General features: G+C 34.5%; 1 protein-coding gene and 1 non-coding gene across 2 annotated transcripts; both read left to right on the top strand.

The window, feature by feature from the left end:
* The first annotated feature begins 43 nt into the window (after window positions 1-43).
* MPC2 (mitochondrial pyruvate carrier 2) lies at window positions 44-19,005 on the top strand. The gene is made up of 5 exons (XM_045515823.2): window positions 44-357; window positions 9,876-9,916; window positions 16,341-16,425; window positions 16,819-16,930; window positions 18,688-19,005. Exons 1-5 carry the CDS (start codon window positions 249-251, stop codon window positions 18,722-18,724), a joined length of 384 nt encoding a protein of 127 aa, XP_045371779.2. The 5' UTR covers window positions 44-248; the 3' UTR covers window positions 18,725-19,005.
* TRNAV-AAC (transfer RNA valine (anticodon AAC)) lies at window positions 15,592-15,664 on the top strand. Its single transcript has one exon. It is a non-coding gene; the product is annotated as a tRNA-Val (tRNA).
* Window positions 19,006-19,453: the final 448 nt, after the last annotated feature.

Raw genomic sequence — 19,453 nt, 5'->3', positions numbered from 1 at the left:
GGCAGCGGGAGGTCAGGAGGCGGGCCCGGGGCGGGCCAACGCAGAGTCTCCGCCCCCTCAACCTTCTCTGGTCGCGGGCCCTGGGGTGGTGTACTGGGGGGCAGCCTGAGCCACAGGAAGGGCACCCTGGGGGAGAGGAGGACGTGAGGCGTTGTGTCCGAGGAAGGTGAGGAGTTGCCCTTCATTATCAGCCAGGGACGAGCACGCGGCCACTCTCCCACCCGGCTGCTCACGGTCAGGCGGCAGAAATGTCAGCCGCCGGCGCCCGGGGCCTGCGGGCCACCTACCACCGGGTCCTCGACAGAGTGGAGCTCCTGCTGCCTGAGAAGTTGAGGCCGTTGTACAACCACCCGGCAGGTAATGAACCCAGAGTGGCTCCCACCGAGACCTTCCCCCCCTGTCCCTCTAAAGCAGACGTTTAGAGGCCCACTGACAACTCTGCCGCTGGAGACATCACCCACAGCCCCAACCCCTTACCTTCAAGTGAATCCTTGTACCTTCCCATCCTCCCTGCTTTTCGCTTTTTCTTTTCCAACATCTATCATAAACTCGGAATTTTCAAATCAGCCCCCTTTGCGACTTTGTTGCGCCCCATGCCTTAGGCACCACTCAGACCCGGACCGTGCCTCAGGGTTTGACCCTTCTCCATTTTTGCGACCACGAAAGGGCCTGGGCCACCACGAAACCTCATTCTCTCCTCTTTCCCTCCGTGAGTAGTTGTATATTGACCCATGCAGAGCAGAGCTGTCTTACCGCACCGGAGGGTTTGGAGTAAAGGTCATACTTCCTTCAGCTCCAGCTGACAGGCCTGCAGATGCGTTACCGAGTTTCTGAGTCAGTGTCATTCCTCGTCCCATGGGTCTAGTTTGTTTTAGTCTTTACTGATTTATGAAATTACTACTAACTAAACTCTCCCTGGACCTTTCTGTGTGTACAGACCTGGATTTAATTCTGCTCTGCCGCTTTCTGTAGTTGTGACCTTGGGCGAAATCCTAGATCTTAGTTTCTGTAAAATGTGATCCATGTAAGAGTAAAAGATAACATATGTGTTTGATTCTTCATAGATGCCCAGTAAATGTTAGCTCTCTTGAATCTATTGGAGAACAATGTTCGTGTGGTTGAAAAAAATAATTCTAAAAGAAACTGGATGATCCCAGTTCCTCCAACTCTTTATTCAAGGTCTAGAATTCTGTTACCTTTTCTATAAAATGGTTAGTGATAATACTTACTTGACTAGGAACTAAAACCGATATATTCAGAAGTCAGTTTTAAGCCTAAGACTTAGCAAAGGAGAAGTTTTCTTATGAATGGAAAGATTGAAGTGCAAGCCCCTAAGTGTCCCTTTTTTCCTGCATAGTTAAATCTATCTCTGCAGTTGGTGTCATTAGGAAGGTTGTCCATTTCCCTCCATATCTGACTGTGAAGCAGCTCTTGGGAGTCTGAGATGGTTAATAAATCTGATTTCGAGTTTGATATTTAATGAACTGTATTTTTGAATTATACTTTAGTATAATATTATTTATTGTATTATCATACCCATGATAAAATTGATCTTTAAGGAGAGATTTTCTATGAAGAAGTTTAGTTTAGTTGCCTTTTAATTTTTTATCACACGGTTTTTTGGAATTGTGCTGTGTTTCGTGGCAGAGATTTCTCAGGAGGGAGGGTTAGGCAATGCTTCTGTAATAATATGGGCTTTCAGACAACTGAAATCTGTGGAGTCAACCCTACCCTCTTAAGCTTTGTGTTTGGGCTATAGGATAAAGGCAGGGTAGAGGAAGAGCAATTTTAAACCACTTTAAAAGAGAATTGGAGAGTAATTTTACTGTGATCTTTTCCACAGCCTTTGCTTTAACTACTTATAATTATTATTTGTAATACTTTATTCAACTTTCAGAATGAAGTGGAGTTATCTTTGGCTTGTAGATTGATTTGTAGACCGTGCATTTTATCTGGATACTCTTGGACTCTCAGTTATTATAACCCTTTGTTCAGTGTAGTGGAGGGAGCATAGGCTTTGAAGCCAGACTAACCTGGATTTGAATCTTGGCTGTGTGACCTTGACTTTAAATACCCTAAGCTTTAATCTATAAAATGGGGATAATAATTATCACCATTTAAGGGTTATTGTGAAAATTAAGTAATATAATGTCTGTAAAATATGTAGCAGTAGCTGCGCCTTAGACACTCAACACATGTTAGTGTTAGTTTCCTCCCATCTAAGGTTTTCACCAAAATGCAGTTAGAATACCTATCACTGCAAAATTAGTTGTGATTAAAAAGTTGTAGGCACACCAATGTAGAAGTGAAGAAACAGGAAAAATGTAACTGTTGATTCCTTAGCATTGAATAAATCTGGTGAAACACTGATTATTATTCCAAGAGTTATCAGAGTGAATAGTCAAGGTTTTTGCATACTGTTTTACGTAATAGTATGTTACTGAATCATTTTAAACATTAGACTAGATGCATATAATGGAGGTTTTTACAATAATATGCAAAGATAGATTCTAAATTTTTGAGATTTAATTTTATCATTGACAAGTATGTCTAGACAGGTGAGAAGACAGAATATGTCTTCATATAAATATATATTAGAGTATTGCATTATATATATATAGACCTGTGACCTTCATCATCCATTTATCTACATATTTTCTCTGGCACATAATGACCTACTTCTGTAGAGTAAGAATACAGTTCTAGCCAAATATGTGTCCTAGCAAGTTCAATTCTCATAAGATACGTCATTCCTCACACCACCTCATAACTGTAAAAGTGTTTGATTTTTTCCTGGGCCATTGATATGTGGGACATTGCTCCCAGGATGCTAGGCAGTGGCAACAGGCCACAACTCCCAGTCAACTGTGCAATCAAGTGGGTGAACAACTGATAACCTACTGCCATTCTGCATCCATATAGCCATTATGTTTTTCACTTTCAGTACAGTATTCAGTAAATTATATGATGTTCAACAGTTTCTTATAAAATAAGCTTTGTATTAGATGATGTAGGCTAATGTAAATGTTCTGAGTGTGTTAAAGGTAAGCTAGGCTGAGCTCTGATATTTCAGTAGGTTAGGTATATTAAATAAATTTTCAATTTATGATACTTGCAACCTTCAGTGGTTTATCGGGATGTAACCCCATCGTAAATCAAGGAAAATGTGTACACAACTGAATTCCATGGAGTCAACATCTATACATCTATATATATAGATATACATATATATATAAACTACATATATAGGGGATGTATGCTCAAATTTTTTTTCTGATGGGGCAGTGTGTTCAAAAGTAAGAGGCCACAGCTCTAAAGAGTTTAAAAACTATCCTAGAAGGTGGTCGAAAAGTACGAACTTGCAGTTACAAGACAAATAAATTTGGGGCATGTAATGTACAGCATGATAACTATAGTTAAAAACATGTATTTTATATTTGAAAGCTGCTAAGAGAGTATATCTTAAAAGCTCTCATGACAGGAAAAACAATTTCTAACTAGGTGAGGTAATGAGTGTTAACTAAACTTAAAATAATTTGTGTGAGCTCCTTCCAAGGCCTTAGAGAAGATACAAAGATGATATGGCTCTAAAACGGTAGCCCCATAATGTTTTTAGTGTGAAATCAGAACTACCTTTACAAATAAAAATGAGTACTTTTTGACAGTCAATATCTGTGTCAAAGAGTAACCTTTACAAGTTCTAAGGATTTGTAAGTAGTTGGTTACATGATAGCAAACAGGTGGACTTGCTTGATATAAGGCATTTTAGAGGAAAGTTGAGGGATGTTGAGAAGTAACAAACCATAAAGAAATGGTATGAAAGGGATAAGAGGGGTAGTGGAAAGTATTCAGTAAGAATTTTATTTTTTCCATTGAGATACAGTGAGCACCTCAGTTCAATATTTGTATGTGTACATATTTGCATTTATGTAGAAGTTATTCTGTTCCAAGAAGGAAGTCTTTCCCTAGGGAGAGAAACATACATACAGTAAATGACGTACTTTCTGGGAAGAATTTATAAAATATTTCATTAACAATAACTCCTCTCAGATAAGGAAATTAGGAAGTAAATTTATGTCATTATCTTATCAATATGTTTGTCAAAGTTCATCAAGGTGACTAGACTTGTTAATTTGTTTGAAAATGTGTGTCTCTTACATATTTGCTTGTGATGTTCCCTTGCAGAATTTTTCAAATTCTTCCATGAAAGTTTGAACTTTAAAAAACATCAGTTTCACTTTAAAAATCAGACACAAAAGAAAATTATTCTTTGTATTTTTTGTTATGCTTGAAAATCGTTCATAGTTTTATAATAAATCCTTGTTGCTTATCTATTTTATGTATAGTACTTTGTATGTGTAAATTCCATATTCCTTATTTGTTCCTCCCCCTTTTCTCTTCCCTTTGGTAGCCATAAATTTGTTCTACAGTATAGATCGTAGTCTTAAATAGTCAGCATTTGAGGCCTTTCTCAACTTTCGAGAGTGGACTTCTAAGAAACAAAATGAAACTGTGTTCTTAGTTATTCTTTGTCTAAAAGATGGTACATTTATATCTGATGGGGATGCATTTCCCTCATCTTGGACTTGAAATTAAATTTCTTAAGAGGTGATTTTTATTAAGTATGTTTTCAACAACTCAATTTCTGCCTAATCAAGTTTTTTTATTCATCATAATGTATGTTAGCTAAATACTCTATATTTATGCTTATCTTGATTTTAAGGTGTTATAGTCACTTCAGGTATTATGATGATTTAATGACTTCATGTTTTTACTTCCTCCAGTGAGAATAGCTTTGTCATTGTAGAACATAAACCTGTTTTTCCCAGGTCTCAAAACACAACTTGACATTGTATTCTCCATGTTGGAGTGATACCTATTGTCAAATACCTTGTTTTGTCAACACTTTCTTTTAGAAATGTCAAAATAAGTTGGAATGTTTCCTCATCATCATTTCCATTATTGATTGATTGCTGTTTTCAGGAAGATAGCCTCTGTACCTAAATTCATACACGTCTACATTTGTTTGACTTACTTTTAAGGTAGAAAGTGATTAGCTAAGATAAACTTGAAGAGTCAATTAAGTTTTCCTTAAAATTTTTTGTTAATCTTTGCATGATCATGGGTATTACTAGCTATTTTATCCTTTTTTTAACAATGAAGAAACCACTACTTGTTTTCATATATAGATATCCAACTCTAATTATTTTTGTCATTTATCAGCATCCTCTGATATCCCAGAAAAACTAGAAATTTAGAATGTCTTATTAATATATATGTGCTACTGATATTTTTAAATTCAGCACTTAGCAGTTGTTAAACTAATTTAGGCTTTGTTTTATGGTTTAAAATTATTCATTAACTAAAATATTTATAACTCTCTTGGCCCGCATTCTAGCAACCATAGTTCATGTTTGAAAGTTTTTGTTTGGTTCGGTTGCGTTGGGAAAGGGCAGTTAATATTTTAAAACTATCACCTAGCTGAAGGCAGTTGAGTAAATTAGTTACCAGGCAAATCTACTGAAAAGCTTGACTGTTCATTAACCCTGAAGGATCAACTATTTAAGCTTGTAAAGAAACCAGAACCTAGAAGCATTGCTCAGGAAACAGGTTTTGGAATGGTAGAAGAGGAAGCATCATTTCTGAAATAGAAAGAGAAGAATCCACTCAGGAGTTCAAAGCCAGAGACTAAAACTATGTGTCAACTTACCCTTGAGTGATGAAGCCAAGCTTCATGCAGGGATAAAAAAATAAACTTAGTAACTGATACTGCATATGACCCCAAGATATGACAAAGAATGTGATGATAGGAATCTCAGAAACTCAAGCTAAATAAAATAACCAGAAGAGTTTGGAAAGATTGGCTTATAGATCAGTGCATTATGGCATCAGACTCATGGGAAGAATTTTCAGGAGCCCAAAAGGGGAGTGCCACAGTTTAAGAGTAGAGTAACTAATAAGTGAAAGTCTAGTACAGCCCTGATGTAAAGGGAACCTGATGTCCCTGGAGAAGGGTAAATAGAAATTCTAGCCTTGAGGGTGAAGCAGTGTCAAGGCAAATCTGGGTCAGACCTAAAGTTTAAATATCTCTGATTAGTACCTCTCCTGGATATGGTTAATCCAATTCAATTCTGTTCAAAAATATTATTTGTCAAGGAAAACTAAGAAACAGGCCTTGTCTTCAACACCTTGTCTGATTAAAATGACAGATACACAAATAGATCATTTTGTTAAGTGCAGAAAACAATAGAATAGACAGTCTGCTTTGGGAGTTCAGACAAGGAGCATTTAATCTAACCCGGAGATGTCAAAGAAGGCTTCTTTGAGGAGATGAAACACACAATGAGTTTTTGAAAGATAGTAGGAGTTAGCCAGATGAAGACAAGGCAGACTGTTGGGAGGGGACAGTTACAAAGTAAGGTTTAGAGCCATAAAACAGCTTGAAACTAGCTGCATGTTTGCCTAGTTTGTCCACCTAAGCCAGGGTTTCTTAATCCTGCAGTGCTGACATTTTGGGGGCTGGATGATTGTTTGTTGTGAGGGACTGTCCTTTGCATGGTAGGATGTTTAACAGCATGCCTGGCCTCTACCTAGTAGGTGTGGGTAACAACAGCACCACCACTACAGTTGTGACAACTAAAAATGTCTCTAATCATTGCTAAGTGTCCCCTGGGGGACAAAATTCACCCCTAGTTGAGAACCAGTGACCTGAGCTAAAATTTCATTAAATTAGGATTAGAAATTTTATTCTGAAACTCAATGTCTTCATGTTATCTATTTCTTTAGTTCCTTATTAAACATTTTTTATTATTTGTTATTCTTTATTAGAAATCCCAACCTAATCTTAAACAAAGAAAGAAAATTGTTTCCATATCTTGTTCAAATATTGGGAAGACAGAATCATTATGTGGCTAGAGTTCTAGGTGTAATGGTGGCTGCTATCAGAACAGTACAAAGTTTAGGGACTTGGATAAAAATCCCAGAAATTAAATATAGATAGATTTGCACTCAGTTATAAGAACACCAAAATTTTGAATTCCTCAATAGATTTAATTCTCCCAGCATCCCTTTCAGCATTATCTCCAGATTTGCTCTGCAACTTAAAATACGGAAAACTTGAAGGTACATGGTAAAACATGAAAATGACTAGCTCTTGCATATATGTGAGAAAATGAAGCTTAGTGTTGTAATTGTTTTGGCCACAAGAAAAGACAGAGCCTGTGCCATTACATTCTACCGTTTCAAGATTATTAGTCTAAAGATGGTATCCAGCTCTTGAAAAGAAAATAAGACAGATTGCAGAAGGATTTTAGGATTAGGTTTAAATGTTCTAGGAAATCAGTAAAGTTATTTAAAAATTCTAATGTATAAGCCAGACTTATCAATATGTAAGTATGAGGCTGATAAAAACAACTTATGATTTTAAAGAATTTTTCAGTTGTTTGCATAAGTATACACACACACACACACATATGTTTTCTATTTACATGTGGGTACATACTTATACATTAGAGTCTAAATTCCAGTTAATATAAACTGCTTCCATCTGTGCTAGCTAACTTTTTCTCCTTTTTTTTAAATACTAGTTGTCATACAGTATTATATTAGTTTCAGGTATACAACATGGTGATTCGATGTTTATATACACTAACTCTTCTTTTTATTCAGCATCTACTAGGTGATAGGGGTACAAGCCTCAAGGAAGTTATACTTTTGATAGGTAAGCAGATAATACAACTAACTACAGTAGAATATTATTAGTGGTACATGCTGATAGATTCTTAAATCCCACTGTTTTAAAATCGCATTGAATTAATGAGTTTAGCTATAAGAACAATATGGATTCGTTTGAGAGGGGTAAAAAAATACCAAGGACTATGTTAAAGAGTGGGGATAGTCCTAAATGTGTAACATTGCCATCACTTAATGATGCTAAAAGTGAGCCATAGTTAACACTAGCTGTGTGACGCCTGCCTAGAACTACTCGGTAAGGAAAAAGCTAGAGGGAGAAGATGCCATTTTTACTTTTTTTTTTTTTTTTTTTTACATTTTTCAAATTTCTCTCCTTATTGTTAGGATTAACCAACTACTTTTGATGTTAGTTCAGCCAAAATGCACCCCAAAAAGGAGTGTTACCACTGGATTCGTTTTCACTTTGTGGTGGTGGTGTTACCTACATGTGAAACTGGAGCAGCTTTGATAAAAGCACTCGAGAGTTAAGATTCCTTAAAATGTTTTTATATAGCTTCCAGATATGATTTTACTTAAACAACCTTCCTGTGCTTAGGTCATTAGAAGCCAGCAGTGTATTTTATTTACCAAAATATCCCCAGTGCCTGACAAACTGTAAAGCGTGCAGTAATTATTATAGGTAAACAAATGAATGGTCTTCCCTGCAACAATTAAGCTGAGAACCACACTGGATCTTAACTCACTCCCTGGTTTTTCAACTTCACTATCTTTCTCTTGTTTTGTTTCTAAGTAATAGGTTTAAGTCAGTTTTAACTTTTAAATGTTACTTATGCATATGTGAACAGAAACATTTCTTTAGTATTAATGACAGTGATTTTCCCTCTTGTACTAGAAGGGAAAACGGATAAATGAATCTTTACCTGCTGGTGCTCTTGAGAAATATTACTGGGAGCAGATGAAGAGAAATAATATGTTATGTTTGGGTGATTTTGCCATTTTAGATGTGATTTTTGTGATCCATAAAAATAAATAATTTATTCTTACAAAGTAAAGTGGATTAAGGCAGAAATCATAATCACAAATATAATAGGATTTTTTAAATTTTGAATTTGCTTAAAAATCACTGTTGTCTTACATGAAATTGGTTAATTTTTGTGTTAAGAAGTAAATGTATTTTGATGATTTAGTGTGTTGAGAGCATACACACCATACTAAGTGCTCTGATATGTATTGGATTTAGTTTTTAACTTACCATAGACAAAATCTGTTTCTTTCCTGTCACTGTATCCCCTGGACATATGATTTGGAAGAGTTAAAAGTGGGCAGAGTTATGTTATGTGGTTAAAGAGCACTAGTTTAAGAGTCAAAAGACTTTTATGTTCCAGTCAGTCACCGTTCTGCTGCTTACTAGCTGCATGACTTGGGTAGGTCTTGGAACTTCTCTGAGCCTTATTGGTAAAATGAAGAATTTGGATTAGATCATCTCTGAGTTTCCTTCCAGCTCTGAAACATCATGCTTCTCAAATTCTAGGTTATCTAAGAAACCAGAATTGATTTCAATGCTACAAACATTTATTTAACGTTTTGCACAAGGCAGATGGGTACCAGGATAACTAAAACAACGACCCTACTATTTAAGGAACTTACAAATCTAGTTCTTCCCTTTTCTGATGTGACCCTTAAAATTAGGTTTATGAATTTTGTACTAGAATGTACAGAATTTTTACAAGAACTTTTACTAGAATATATATGGTGACATGTCATCTATAATAAATATTAATAGAATTACTGAATATATAAATATCCTCTGAGCCTTGTATACAAAAATTCGATAATTTGTAATTGCTCCAACCTGAAGATTATCCAAATGTGAAGTAACAATATGTTCCACATTCAAGGCAAAGCACTGAGAATGGTTCCAAAGCCATCTCCATTATACTTTAGCTAATTTAATAGGTCGCAAAAATACAAATAATTGGCAGGGAGATCAAAACGACTTGTAGGAAAGATTGATACTGTGGTGACTTTCTAAATATTAAATACAAAGTATGCAGAAAGCATAGTAAAAGTTATTACAAATAGATTGATAAATCTCAAGGTTTTTGAAATGTGGTAATGATTATTAAAAGGCATGTAGAAAATAGTTGGTTTATTGCTGAATTTTTCTTTTTTTTTTTCTTCAGGTCCCAAAACAGTATTTTTCTGGGCTCCAATTATGAAATGGGTAAGTCTTGAGTTTTTGCAGAAGCTGCTTAAATTGGTATTCTTTAAAAGGAGCTTATTAATTTGATCGACGTACTTTCAAATGTTCACAGTATGCCTTGAAATAATTTCATACAAATGCTCTCAGATGTATCATTTTCACTGCATAAAGCACATTGCCTACTTTAGTTTTTATGAACTCTGTACATAAGAAACCTTTTGGGAACTTATTTGTTATCAAAAAGCTTGTAATTGTGGGCCCTAGGACCATGAAACTTCATTCTAAAATTTTGTGACTATGTAAAACATTAAACTAATTAGAACCCCCTAAATTGACTTTTATTATCAATTTAGTATAAGAACTTAGTTAACACTAAAATAGAGGCAAAGAAAGTTAGTCTCAAAAAGTAGAAGCATTTATCCAAGGGTATACATAAACATTTAGTAAATGGTAGAATCTAGGGTTTCTAACCCCAAGACCAGTGCTTTTACCAAATGCCAGCTTCCGTTCCTAAAGTTCTCACTAAGCTGAAAAGAAATAATTGTGGTGGCTGTTAGTAACAAATCACTGATTTTATGTTGGAAGGGCCAGTGTTGGCTTAACGCAGTGCTTCTCAGAATGTCATCCTGAGACCTGCAGCACTAGCATCACCCAGGAAGGAACAAGTTAGAAATGCAGATTTTCAGGCCCCATCACAGATTTACTAAATCTGAAACTGGGGATGGAGCCTAGTAATTTGTATTTTAATAAACCCTCCAGGTGATTCTGATGCCTTCTAAAGTTTAAAAACTACTGGTCTGCAGGCTTTTTTGGGAGGGTTTTTTTTTTTTTTTCGGTTGTAATAAAATTTACCATCTTAACCATTTGTTGTAGTTTTTGAATACGTTCACACCACTGTGCAACCAATTTGTAGAACTCTTTCTATCTTGCAAAACTAAAACTCTGAACCCATTAAACAATAGCTCCTCATTACTCCCTCCCCCCTGCCCCTGGCAACCACCATTCTGCTTTCTGTCTCTATGAATTTGACTACTCTAGTTACCCTATGTAAGTGGAATCATACAATATGTGCCCTTTTATGTCTGGCTAATTTCACTTCGCATAACATCCTCAAGGTTCATCCATGTTGTAGTATATGTCAGAATTTCTGTCCTTTTTAAGTCTGAATAATATTTTGCTGTATGTATATATCACATTTTGTTTATCCAGTCATCTTTTGATGGACACTTGGGTTGCTTCACCTTTTGGCTATTGTTAACAGTGTTGCTATGAACAGTGGTATGCAATATCTGTTCCAGACCCTGCTTTCAGTTCTTTTGGGTCTATACCTACGAGTGGAATTGTTGGATCATGTGGTAATTCCATATTTAATCTTCTGATGAACTGCTGTACTATATTCCACAGCAGTGGCACTGTTTTACATTCCCACCAGCAATTCACAAGGGTTCCAATTTCTCCACATCCCTGCCAACACTTGTTACTTTTGTTGTTATTGTTGTTTTACGATAGACATCCTAATGGGTGTGAAGTGGTGTCCCCCTGTAGTTTTGATGTGCATTTCACTAATATGATTAGTTATGCTGAACATCTTTTCATGTGCTTATTGACCATTTTTACATCTTCTTTGGAGAAATATCTATTTAAGCCCTTTGCCCATTTTTTTAATCAAGTTGGTTTTTGTTCCTGGGTTGTAGGCCATTTTAATTCTCTTACATGTATTGTTTTAAGTCGTTAGAAGAATTCAGAAACTCAGTTATAAATCCAAGTACTTGAGAATGTTAGAGCTGGAATTAGCTGTCCCTCAATTTTATGACCTGAGGCAAGTTCAATTTCTGCCCTTTTGTCTCAACTATAAAATGACAAGATTAGAGTAAATTAGTGGTTGGGAGCCATATTTTACAGAGAACTAGGGAGCAGTTCTCTTTTTAGAGTTATATATTGAGAAAAGATCCCACCAGTTTAAAAAAGAAGTTTCAACATATCATCTTTAATGATTCTGCTCACACTCTAAGCATTCAAAAATAGTGATTTTTTAAAATACTATAAAAGATATATTACTATTTCCTTCATCTTCTTTCTTTACCAATACTTAAAATTCTATAGCTATGAAGTGGAATTGATTGCTGAAGTATTGTTTCTAGCACCATTATGAAAAGAGTAAGAATGATTTAATGTATTTGCAGTAAATTTGGAGGTCCCACAATTTAGAGGTTTATTAATTTTGCCAATAGCTTTGTTTCTTTGATCTGGTCCATGAGTGTTTTGAAACATTGATGGTATTATATACTCATAAGTGCTTTCTCGACCGTCTCTTTAAAAAATCTATTTTAAGTTCATGTTGAAATCATACATAATCTCCTGATGACAGCACAGCAGTAGAAACTTCTCTGTCTTGTTCTCTGATAGGGAGACTTCTCTTGTTAGAAATTTTTTTATGTACATGTTAATATACTTTCCTTTCCCAGAGCATTTGATAATAAATAATCTATGGTAGTCTATACCTGACACTTAACAGTTGCTGCTGCCAGCCACGTTAAGTTCCACATTAAGAATTTTAGACTAGAGTTCTTCAGATGTTTAATTGTGGTAGAATCCTGGTTAGCTACTTCCGTTGAAATCAAATAATTAATCATAAAGACCAACATGGATAATTCTACAAAACAATACTACATACCCTTGAATGTTTTAACTTAAAGAATATAAATATATATTCATTTGTCTGCTATCTACTATAAGGCCAAAGCTTTTGTTTGTGTATAGATCCACTGATTTTGAGTTCCACATTTCTCTCTTGGATGAATGAATTATATCATAGTGCATCCTATATAATTTTGGTTTAGTTTTCTTTAAAGCAGAGCAAGTCTGTAGACACTTTCATAATAGTATGAAAATAGAAACCTGCTAAGATTTTTATGGCTCCCCCTCTCCAATCTTTTTATTTCTGTCTTGTTTACATCAAATTTGACAGCAAGTTTTAAAACTTGCCTTTATTCAGTCCTCCCAAGTAGTCACTTTAGTTTTCATAGAAATAACAACCCTCTTTTTGTATTTCACCTGTTTGCCTAATAGTTCATTTAGTTAGGTAAATTACATTAACAAGTAAAGTTAGCATAAACAGGTTTGAGGACAAACACAGTGACTTGGTAAAAATATAACTCAACTGATAGGAGCAAAAATACATGTGTGCAACACAGAATAAATAGCCCACTAGCCATGACATGTTAGCTTGTTTACAGAAGGAATGGAGATCATTGACTAACCTGGGGAAACTATTACGTGAAAGTCAGTTAAGAGAGCTTCTTTTCTTTTTGTTCACAATCTTTTTCCACAGACTGGATTATATTTAACTCTTAAACAATATACAATTTGTTGTAGCTAATTCTATGTTCTCTTCTCCTTAGGAATAAGTCAAACTATTTCAAGATTATCTATGCAGATTTTTAATACCTATCTACTTGCTTTTCCAGCTGGAACTATTTACATAGTCTAATTCACAGTTTAAAATTTTGAGGACCTTGCCATCTCTAAGCATTTTGGAATTGGAATATTCCGTAGTGGTATTTTTTTTAACACTCCTCTAAAGGTGTCATACGACTTTTTTTTTTTTTTTAGTAAAGGAGAAAATATTGGAATGAAAGAAGGAATAAGTGTTTTATTCTATCTGATGAGTATTTACTCCACCCAGTAGAAATAACCAGATGCCAGAAAGAATCACAAACCTGGGGTTCACATATTTGAAAACCAGTTTTTAATTGTTGGAAAGAGAGCTAACTTGAATCTACTTGATGCCAAACTGTTTGTATTAGGTTATTTAATTTATTATCTCATATTTAATCTTTATCAGAAAAAAGTCTGAGATATGAATGTTATCACCATTTTCCTAATAAAGGTACTGAGGTTCAAAGAACTAGAACTGTTGTTAGTAAGTGATAGAGTCAGGGTTTGAACCCTCAGGTCTAATTTGACTCCAAAGCCTAGGCTGTTACTTCCATTGCCCCCTTCAAAATATAGTCACTGTGAATCTATCTATAATTGGTACTTTCTTTGTTAGGGAGTATTTTACATAATCTTGTGGTATACTCTAACTACTCTCTGGCTCTACAGTTCTATTATTTGAATAAAGTTCATAATAAAGAGAGAACACGGACCTTCTGCCTTTGAGGCTAGTAATGCAAAAAAGGATTACTTCTAGAAAGAGACTAATAATATTCCTTTATCTCTCCTGCTCTAAAGATGTAAGCTACTATTTCTTGTTGTTAATAATGATATTTTCCAGGCACTGCGCTAATATTTTTAAAGCATATTATCTCATTTAATCATGTATCACTTTTGCAAGGGTAGCTATTAATAATCTCATTTTATACATGAAAAATTTAAGACAAAGCGTTATGTAACTTGACCAAAGTCACACACCTAGTTAATGGCAGAGATTAGATTCACAGTAAGATTTTCTAAAATAATTTACGTAAGGTTAGAATGGTGTAGAAATAGAAAGGGATTTTTTAGAAATGTGGGAAACTAATATAATACTGTAAATCAACTATACTTTAATTTAAAAAAACAGATTAAAGAGGCATAGCAACCAAATATGCAGTGTATTATCCTGACCTAACTGTACTCTGGACAAGAAAAAAACCTATTTTAAAGGACATTTGGGGACAGCTGTCAAAATTTAACTATGAACTCTACTGCACACTAAAATATTAGGGGGTCAAAGGGTATGATATCTACAACTTCTTTGTAAACAGGTCAGAAAAATATATATACATATAAAGAGAGAAGATAATAAAGCAGATATGTCCAAATGTTTTAAAAAAAGAAAGAAAGAAAATATGTGAAAAGGAGCTCAAGACGTTTGTGGGAGAGAACAATCCCTAACACTAACATGTCCTAGAAAAATAAAACAGACTGTGAGCATAAATAAAACCATGGCCCTTTCCGAAAGCAGATAATACACCATAACCTATAGCCATCATGAGTCTATTTGACAAGCCACAGTATAATATGTGGGCCCAGTAGAATAATGGCAGAAGTCAGTCCCTTTCTTCCCCTCTATAATGGCAGTATTCCACCCTGCAGAAGTAGAACAAACATGCAACAGAGAAAATGTGCTTTGGGACCTGGAAGAAGAATGTAGGAGGGATGATTAGGAAGCATTTGAGAAGAAAATCACGGGACTGTGGGGAAAAGTTAACAAGAAAAGTAGTGTTGATCATAATTTACCCCTACTTACACTCCTATGTTTACCAATTTGCCCCTTTTTAAACCAGAGTCATCGCTTTCTTGAACTACTGATCTTATTAAGCCATTTGGATTTGGTTTAAATTTGTATATAAATTCACAAGAATGCATTTGTTCTATTTAGGAGAAAAACCTCTTTGCTGATTTATATTTTTCATGCAAGAGCATCTTTTGGGAACTCAATAAAACCTGAAAATAAATTTCTTAAACACATGTTTTCTAATAACATATTTAGGATTTGATTTAAAGTACTTAAAGAAAGAAGGAGAAAGGGAAGAGGAGAGGTGAAGCAAATAAGGCAGAATCTCAGGAATTGCTGACTGAGTGACGTGCATCTAGAGCTGTGTACTAGTCTCTCTTATTTTGCGTGTGAATTTTTCATCAACAAATATCATTACATATTCTTATCTCTGCAATAGAGTAGCATAACTCATATTCTAGTGAAGACTCAAGGGGGAGGGTATAGCTCAGTGGTAGAGCGCATGCTTAACATGCATGAGGTCCTGGCTTCAATCCCCAGTACCTCCATCAAAAAGGAAAGAAAAAAAAAGACTCATTACTAAACTTCTGAGTGATGCTGATTGTAGGGTATTAGTGGAATGATTCTATAAAAGACTTTAAACTATAGCAGTAGAAATGACCATGTATACTTTGACATTAAAGAAAAATTATCTAACCAAGAAACTAGAATTGTAACAGAGCTTTTCTGATACTTCTACTTTAAAAAAAAAAAAAAGAAGAAGAAGAAGAACACTGACCAAAAACATGAAAGGGGGAATTTATACAAATACCTTTCAGGCATCTTCCAGACCAGTAGTCCCCAACATGTTTAAAGAATATGTAAACTCATGTGAAAGAAGTATCACTTTAGAACAAAAATACAAATACATTTGTAGAACAAGTATATATATATGTGTGTGTGTATATATATATGTATATGCACACATAGACACACACTCCTGATTTTCAAATATATGAGGCTGCTTAATGTGATTAACAAAATATAAATTAATTCAAAAAGCATTTCTGAATTCATTGTACCTTTTCGTCATGACATACATTTTCCTAATGCATGGATACTAAAATCATATCTACGGTCATGTGAAAATCTCTGAAATAGTTTTTGTTTTATTTAAAGTTAAGAACTATTACTACACATTCAAGATGCTTTTTTTTCTTTCTACATGTTAATGTGTATTTCCAGGGCTTGGTGTGTGCTGGATTGGCTGACATGGCCAGACCTGCAGAAAAACTCAGCACAGCTCAATCGGCTGTTTTGATGGCAACAGGTAAATTAAATGACTATATTCTGTGCTCTGTATAGGGCATTCAATTGTTTTGTTTTACACCAATTTATTTAATGGTTTAATGTTTGAAGTATATGTACATACACTCACACACAAAGAAATTAACATTGTTATTTATCTCTAGGAAGTTACTGCATTATAGATGGAGAAGGCAGAGGAGGGTTATAAAATTTCCCTACGTGAGAACTGAGAATTATGTGTAGCACTGAATTATAGCAACTTTATTAAAGACTCAGAGTATAGCATTTCTTGGTCCTTTATCCTACTTTATGTTGTCATAGTTTTAGTTATAATTATTTTACTCTAATATTAAATGTTCAGATAAGACATTGCAGGTGCACCTATGGTTTAAAAAAATTTTTTTTGTTTCAACAGGGTTTATTTGGTCAAGATATTCACTTGTAATTATTCCAAAAAACTGGAGTCTGTTTGCTGTTAATTTCTTTGTCGGTACAGCAGGAGCCTCTCAGCTCTTTCGTATTTGGAGGTAAGCTTACTATAAGTATAATATATAATATATATATATGTATATATGCCTCAGAGGCTACCCAGCTGGCAATACTGTTGTTGTTGTTTTTAATTCACATGTAATGCTAAGTCTGGATGTGCTTGAAGCAGAAATTTAACATTTCTAGAAAGTCTGGGGGTTCAAGTTAAAAGTGTTAAGCAATGTGTTACCTAGGTTTTAAATCTGTATGTTATCTTGATGCACAGCTCTTTCATAAAGTCTCTTTTATTAGGACAACAAAAACAGTTTATGGCTCATTAGGTAATTTTCCACATGAACCTTATATCACTTACTTTCAATTATATATAATAAAGTGGGAGTTAAGTGTATAGCTGTGTAATTTGATGTTTAGAGTGGGGCTCCCATTTTCATTGGAAAATAAGGGTTCTGTGAGCATTGGAAATTTTTTAAACTATTTATTTAGTAGTTAATTTTATTTGTCAGTGACTGGTTAACACTTGCAATGATCTTAGATGAAGGCTCTAACTTTGTTTGAATCATAGAACATTTCTAAATTACAAAACAGTATCATGAATAACAACTTTCTTTGGCTAAAAAAATTGAATTATCTCAATAAATAGAAAACACTGAGTTATAATTTTCCTTCCTTTCGGAAAGCATTCTGTTCTGCAGAGTATAATACATTTTAATTTCATTCATCTTTACCATTCCTAGCTTTACTGGTAGCTTTATAATGTAATCCTTTCATAATAATCTAGCACATAATGGATGGATCAGTATATAACTCACTCTACAGTATGCCTTACAACCATTTTTAGGGCTTACTTATATCAGTATAAACTTAAATTTGTAAAATGATTTTATTCACAGAGTACTGTTCTCATCTGCCATCTCATTTTAACCTTATATTAACTCATGATAGTAGAGCTATTAGAAGACTAAGTGCCACATTTCTACTATCAGAAATTCAGATATGGTTTAACAAAAGGATTTTTGGCCTTTCCATTACAATAGCAGATTGGGAGATTTAGTTAGAAATATAAATGTTGGAATCCCTGGACAACACTATTGAATATTTGAAATCAGGACCTTTTGAGCAGTCTGGAAGGCATGGTAGGCTTCGTAGAATAAGTTCCTTCTTGTGCTTATTCAATTTTCCACTCTATTTTCAGATAGGAAGAGTAGTAAATGAGGCCCGGAGTATTGTAGAAGGGAAAGACTGTGGCTTTGTGGTTAATTCTTCTTTCAATTAGTGAGAATTGAAGAAACTGTTCTTAGCTTCAATAAATTTAAGTGTTACAACCTGCTGACCCAGTAGGCTACCTGCATTACAGAATTATATTTTATTTTTAGTGATTAGACAGGATCCCATTCCCAACTGATTTTATTCTCAGGAAAGATGCTTTGTGAGTATAAAATAAAAAGTTCTAGACAACCACATTTTGCTAAATTTTACACATATGTCCACATGTTTGTCATATTCTTATAATAGTTCAAGAAAGAAAATATTCATTAAAATAATATTTATGTGTGGGAAACTGTGTATCAGCTAAGTTGTTAACTGGCAGTTGGAAGCCAGATGCAAATAAAGTCCTTAGGTTGCTTTCCCACCTGCTTGTTTCCACCTACAAGCCCCTGGGAAGATTGTATTTACAACTGTATAGCTTCTTGACTAGTGAGAAAGAAGGGATGGAAGGAATATGCTTTCCATTCCCTTCTTATTATAAATTTATCTTTGTGATTCATGATTATTTTTCTTTCTGTTTTCTTTATAGATATAACCAAGAATTAAAAGCTAATGCAAACAAATAAGAGTTCCTGATCACCCTGACAATCTAGATGTGGACATAACCACTGGGACCTAGTTTGATTTATTATTCGGTTATTGATAAGGTGATGCTAACTGTGCTAATGTTTGGAAGGCATAAGACGAATCTAATTGTAATTAGGAGCTAGTATGTGATTCAACAGAAAAAATAAAGCAAACTTTTAATAATACTGCCTCTTCACATATGACTTAAGGAATTTATCTATGGATATTAGTAACATTTTTCTACTCTTTGTCCATAATAAATCATACTTGCTCATACATACCACTTGCCTCCTTCTGTTCTTGTCAGCCAAAATGTGTGTGTGTGTGTGTATATATACATACATACACACACACACATATACATTCCAGTGAGTCAAAAGATAGTTGGAAGGTTAAATAATCTGTTGTATGGTGAAAGGTGATGAAGTAGCTAAAAGTGAAAGGAAATAGAGTTAAAGAGAATAAGAAATGATTAAATGGCTAGCAACATAACCTCAAACTATTTTAAAATATTGTAACTTGAAATGAAAAATCTTGTGAAGAATTTTTTGGGCGGGATATTGTATGAAATTCTTTTACAGCTACAGAGTAAGAAAGGATTTGTAAAATTTTAAAATACATCTAATACCTGAAATAATATGATAGAAAAACTCTTGAGTCGGGCAGAACTGAATTTGAATCACACGTCTTGTGACTTGTAATCTGACTATGGGCAAATTAAGAAAGTG

The sequence above is a fragment of the Camelus bactrianus genome, chromosome 21 (assembly GCF_048773025.1).
Source record: "Camelus bactrianus isolate YW-2024 breed Bactrian camel chromosome 21, ASM4877302v1, whole genome shotgun sequence".
In the NCBI taxonomy this organism is placed as follows: domain Eukaryota; kingdom Metazoa; phylum Chordata; class Mammalia; order Artiodactyla; family Camelidae; genus Camelus; species Camelus bactrianus.
Note: the sequence above shows the minus strand (reverse complement) of the source record. Positions and strands in the feature narration are given on the sequence as shown.

What these genes read in the sequence shown, in the direction of transcription:
- MPC2 (XM_045515823.2), top strand. Translation starts at nt 249, where the DNA reads ATGTCAGCCGCCGGCGCCCGGGGCCTGCGGGCCACCTACCACCGGGTC. An exon ending in GTTGTACAACCACCCGGCAG is followed by an intron (nt 358 to 9,875) that starts GTAATGAACCCA and finishes TTTTTTCTTCAG; the next exon opens with GTCCCAAAACAGTATTTTTC. An exon ending in GGCTGTTTTGATGGCAACAG is followed by an intron (nt 16,426 to 16,818) that starts GTAAATTAAATG and finishes TTGTTTCAACAG; the next exon opens with GGTTTATTTGGTCAAGATAT.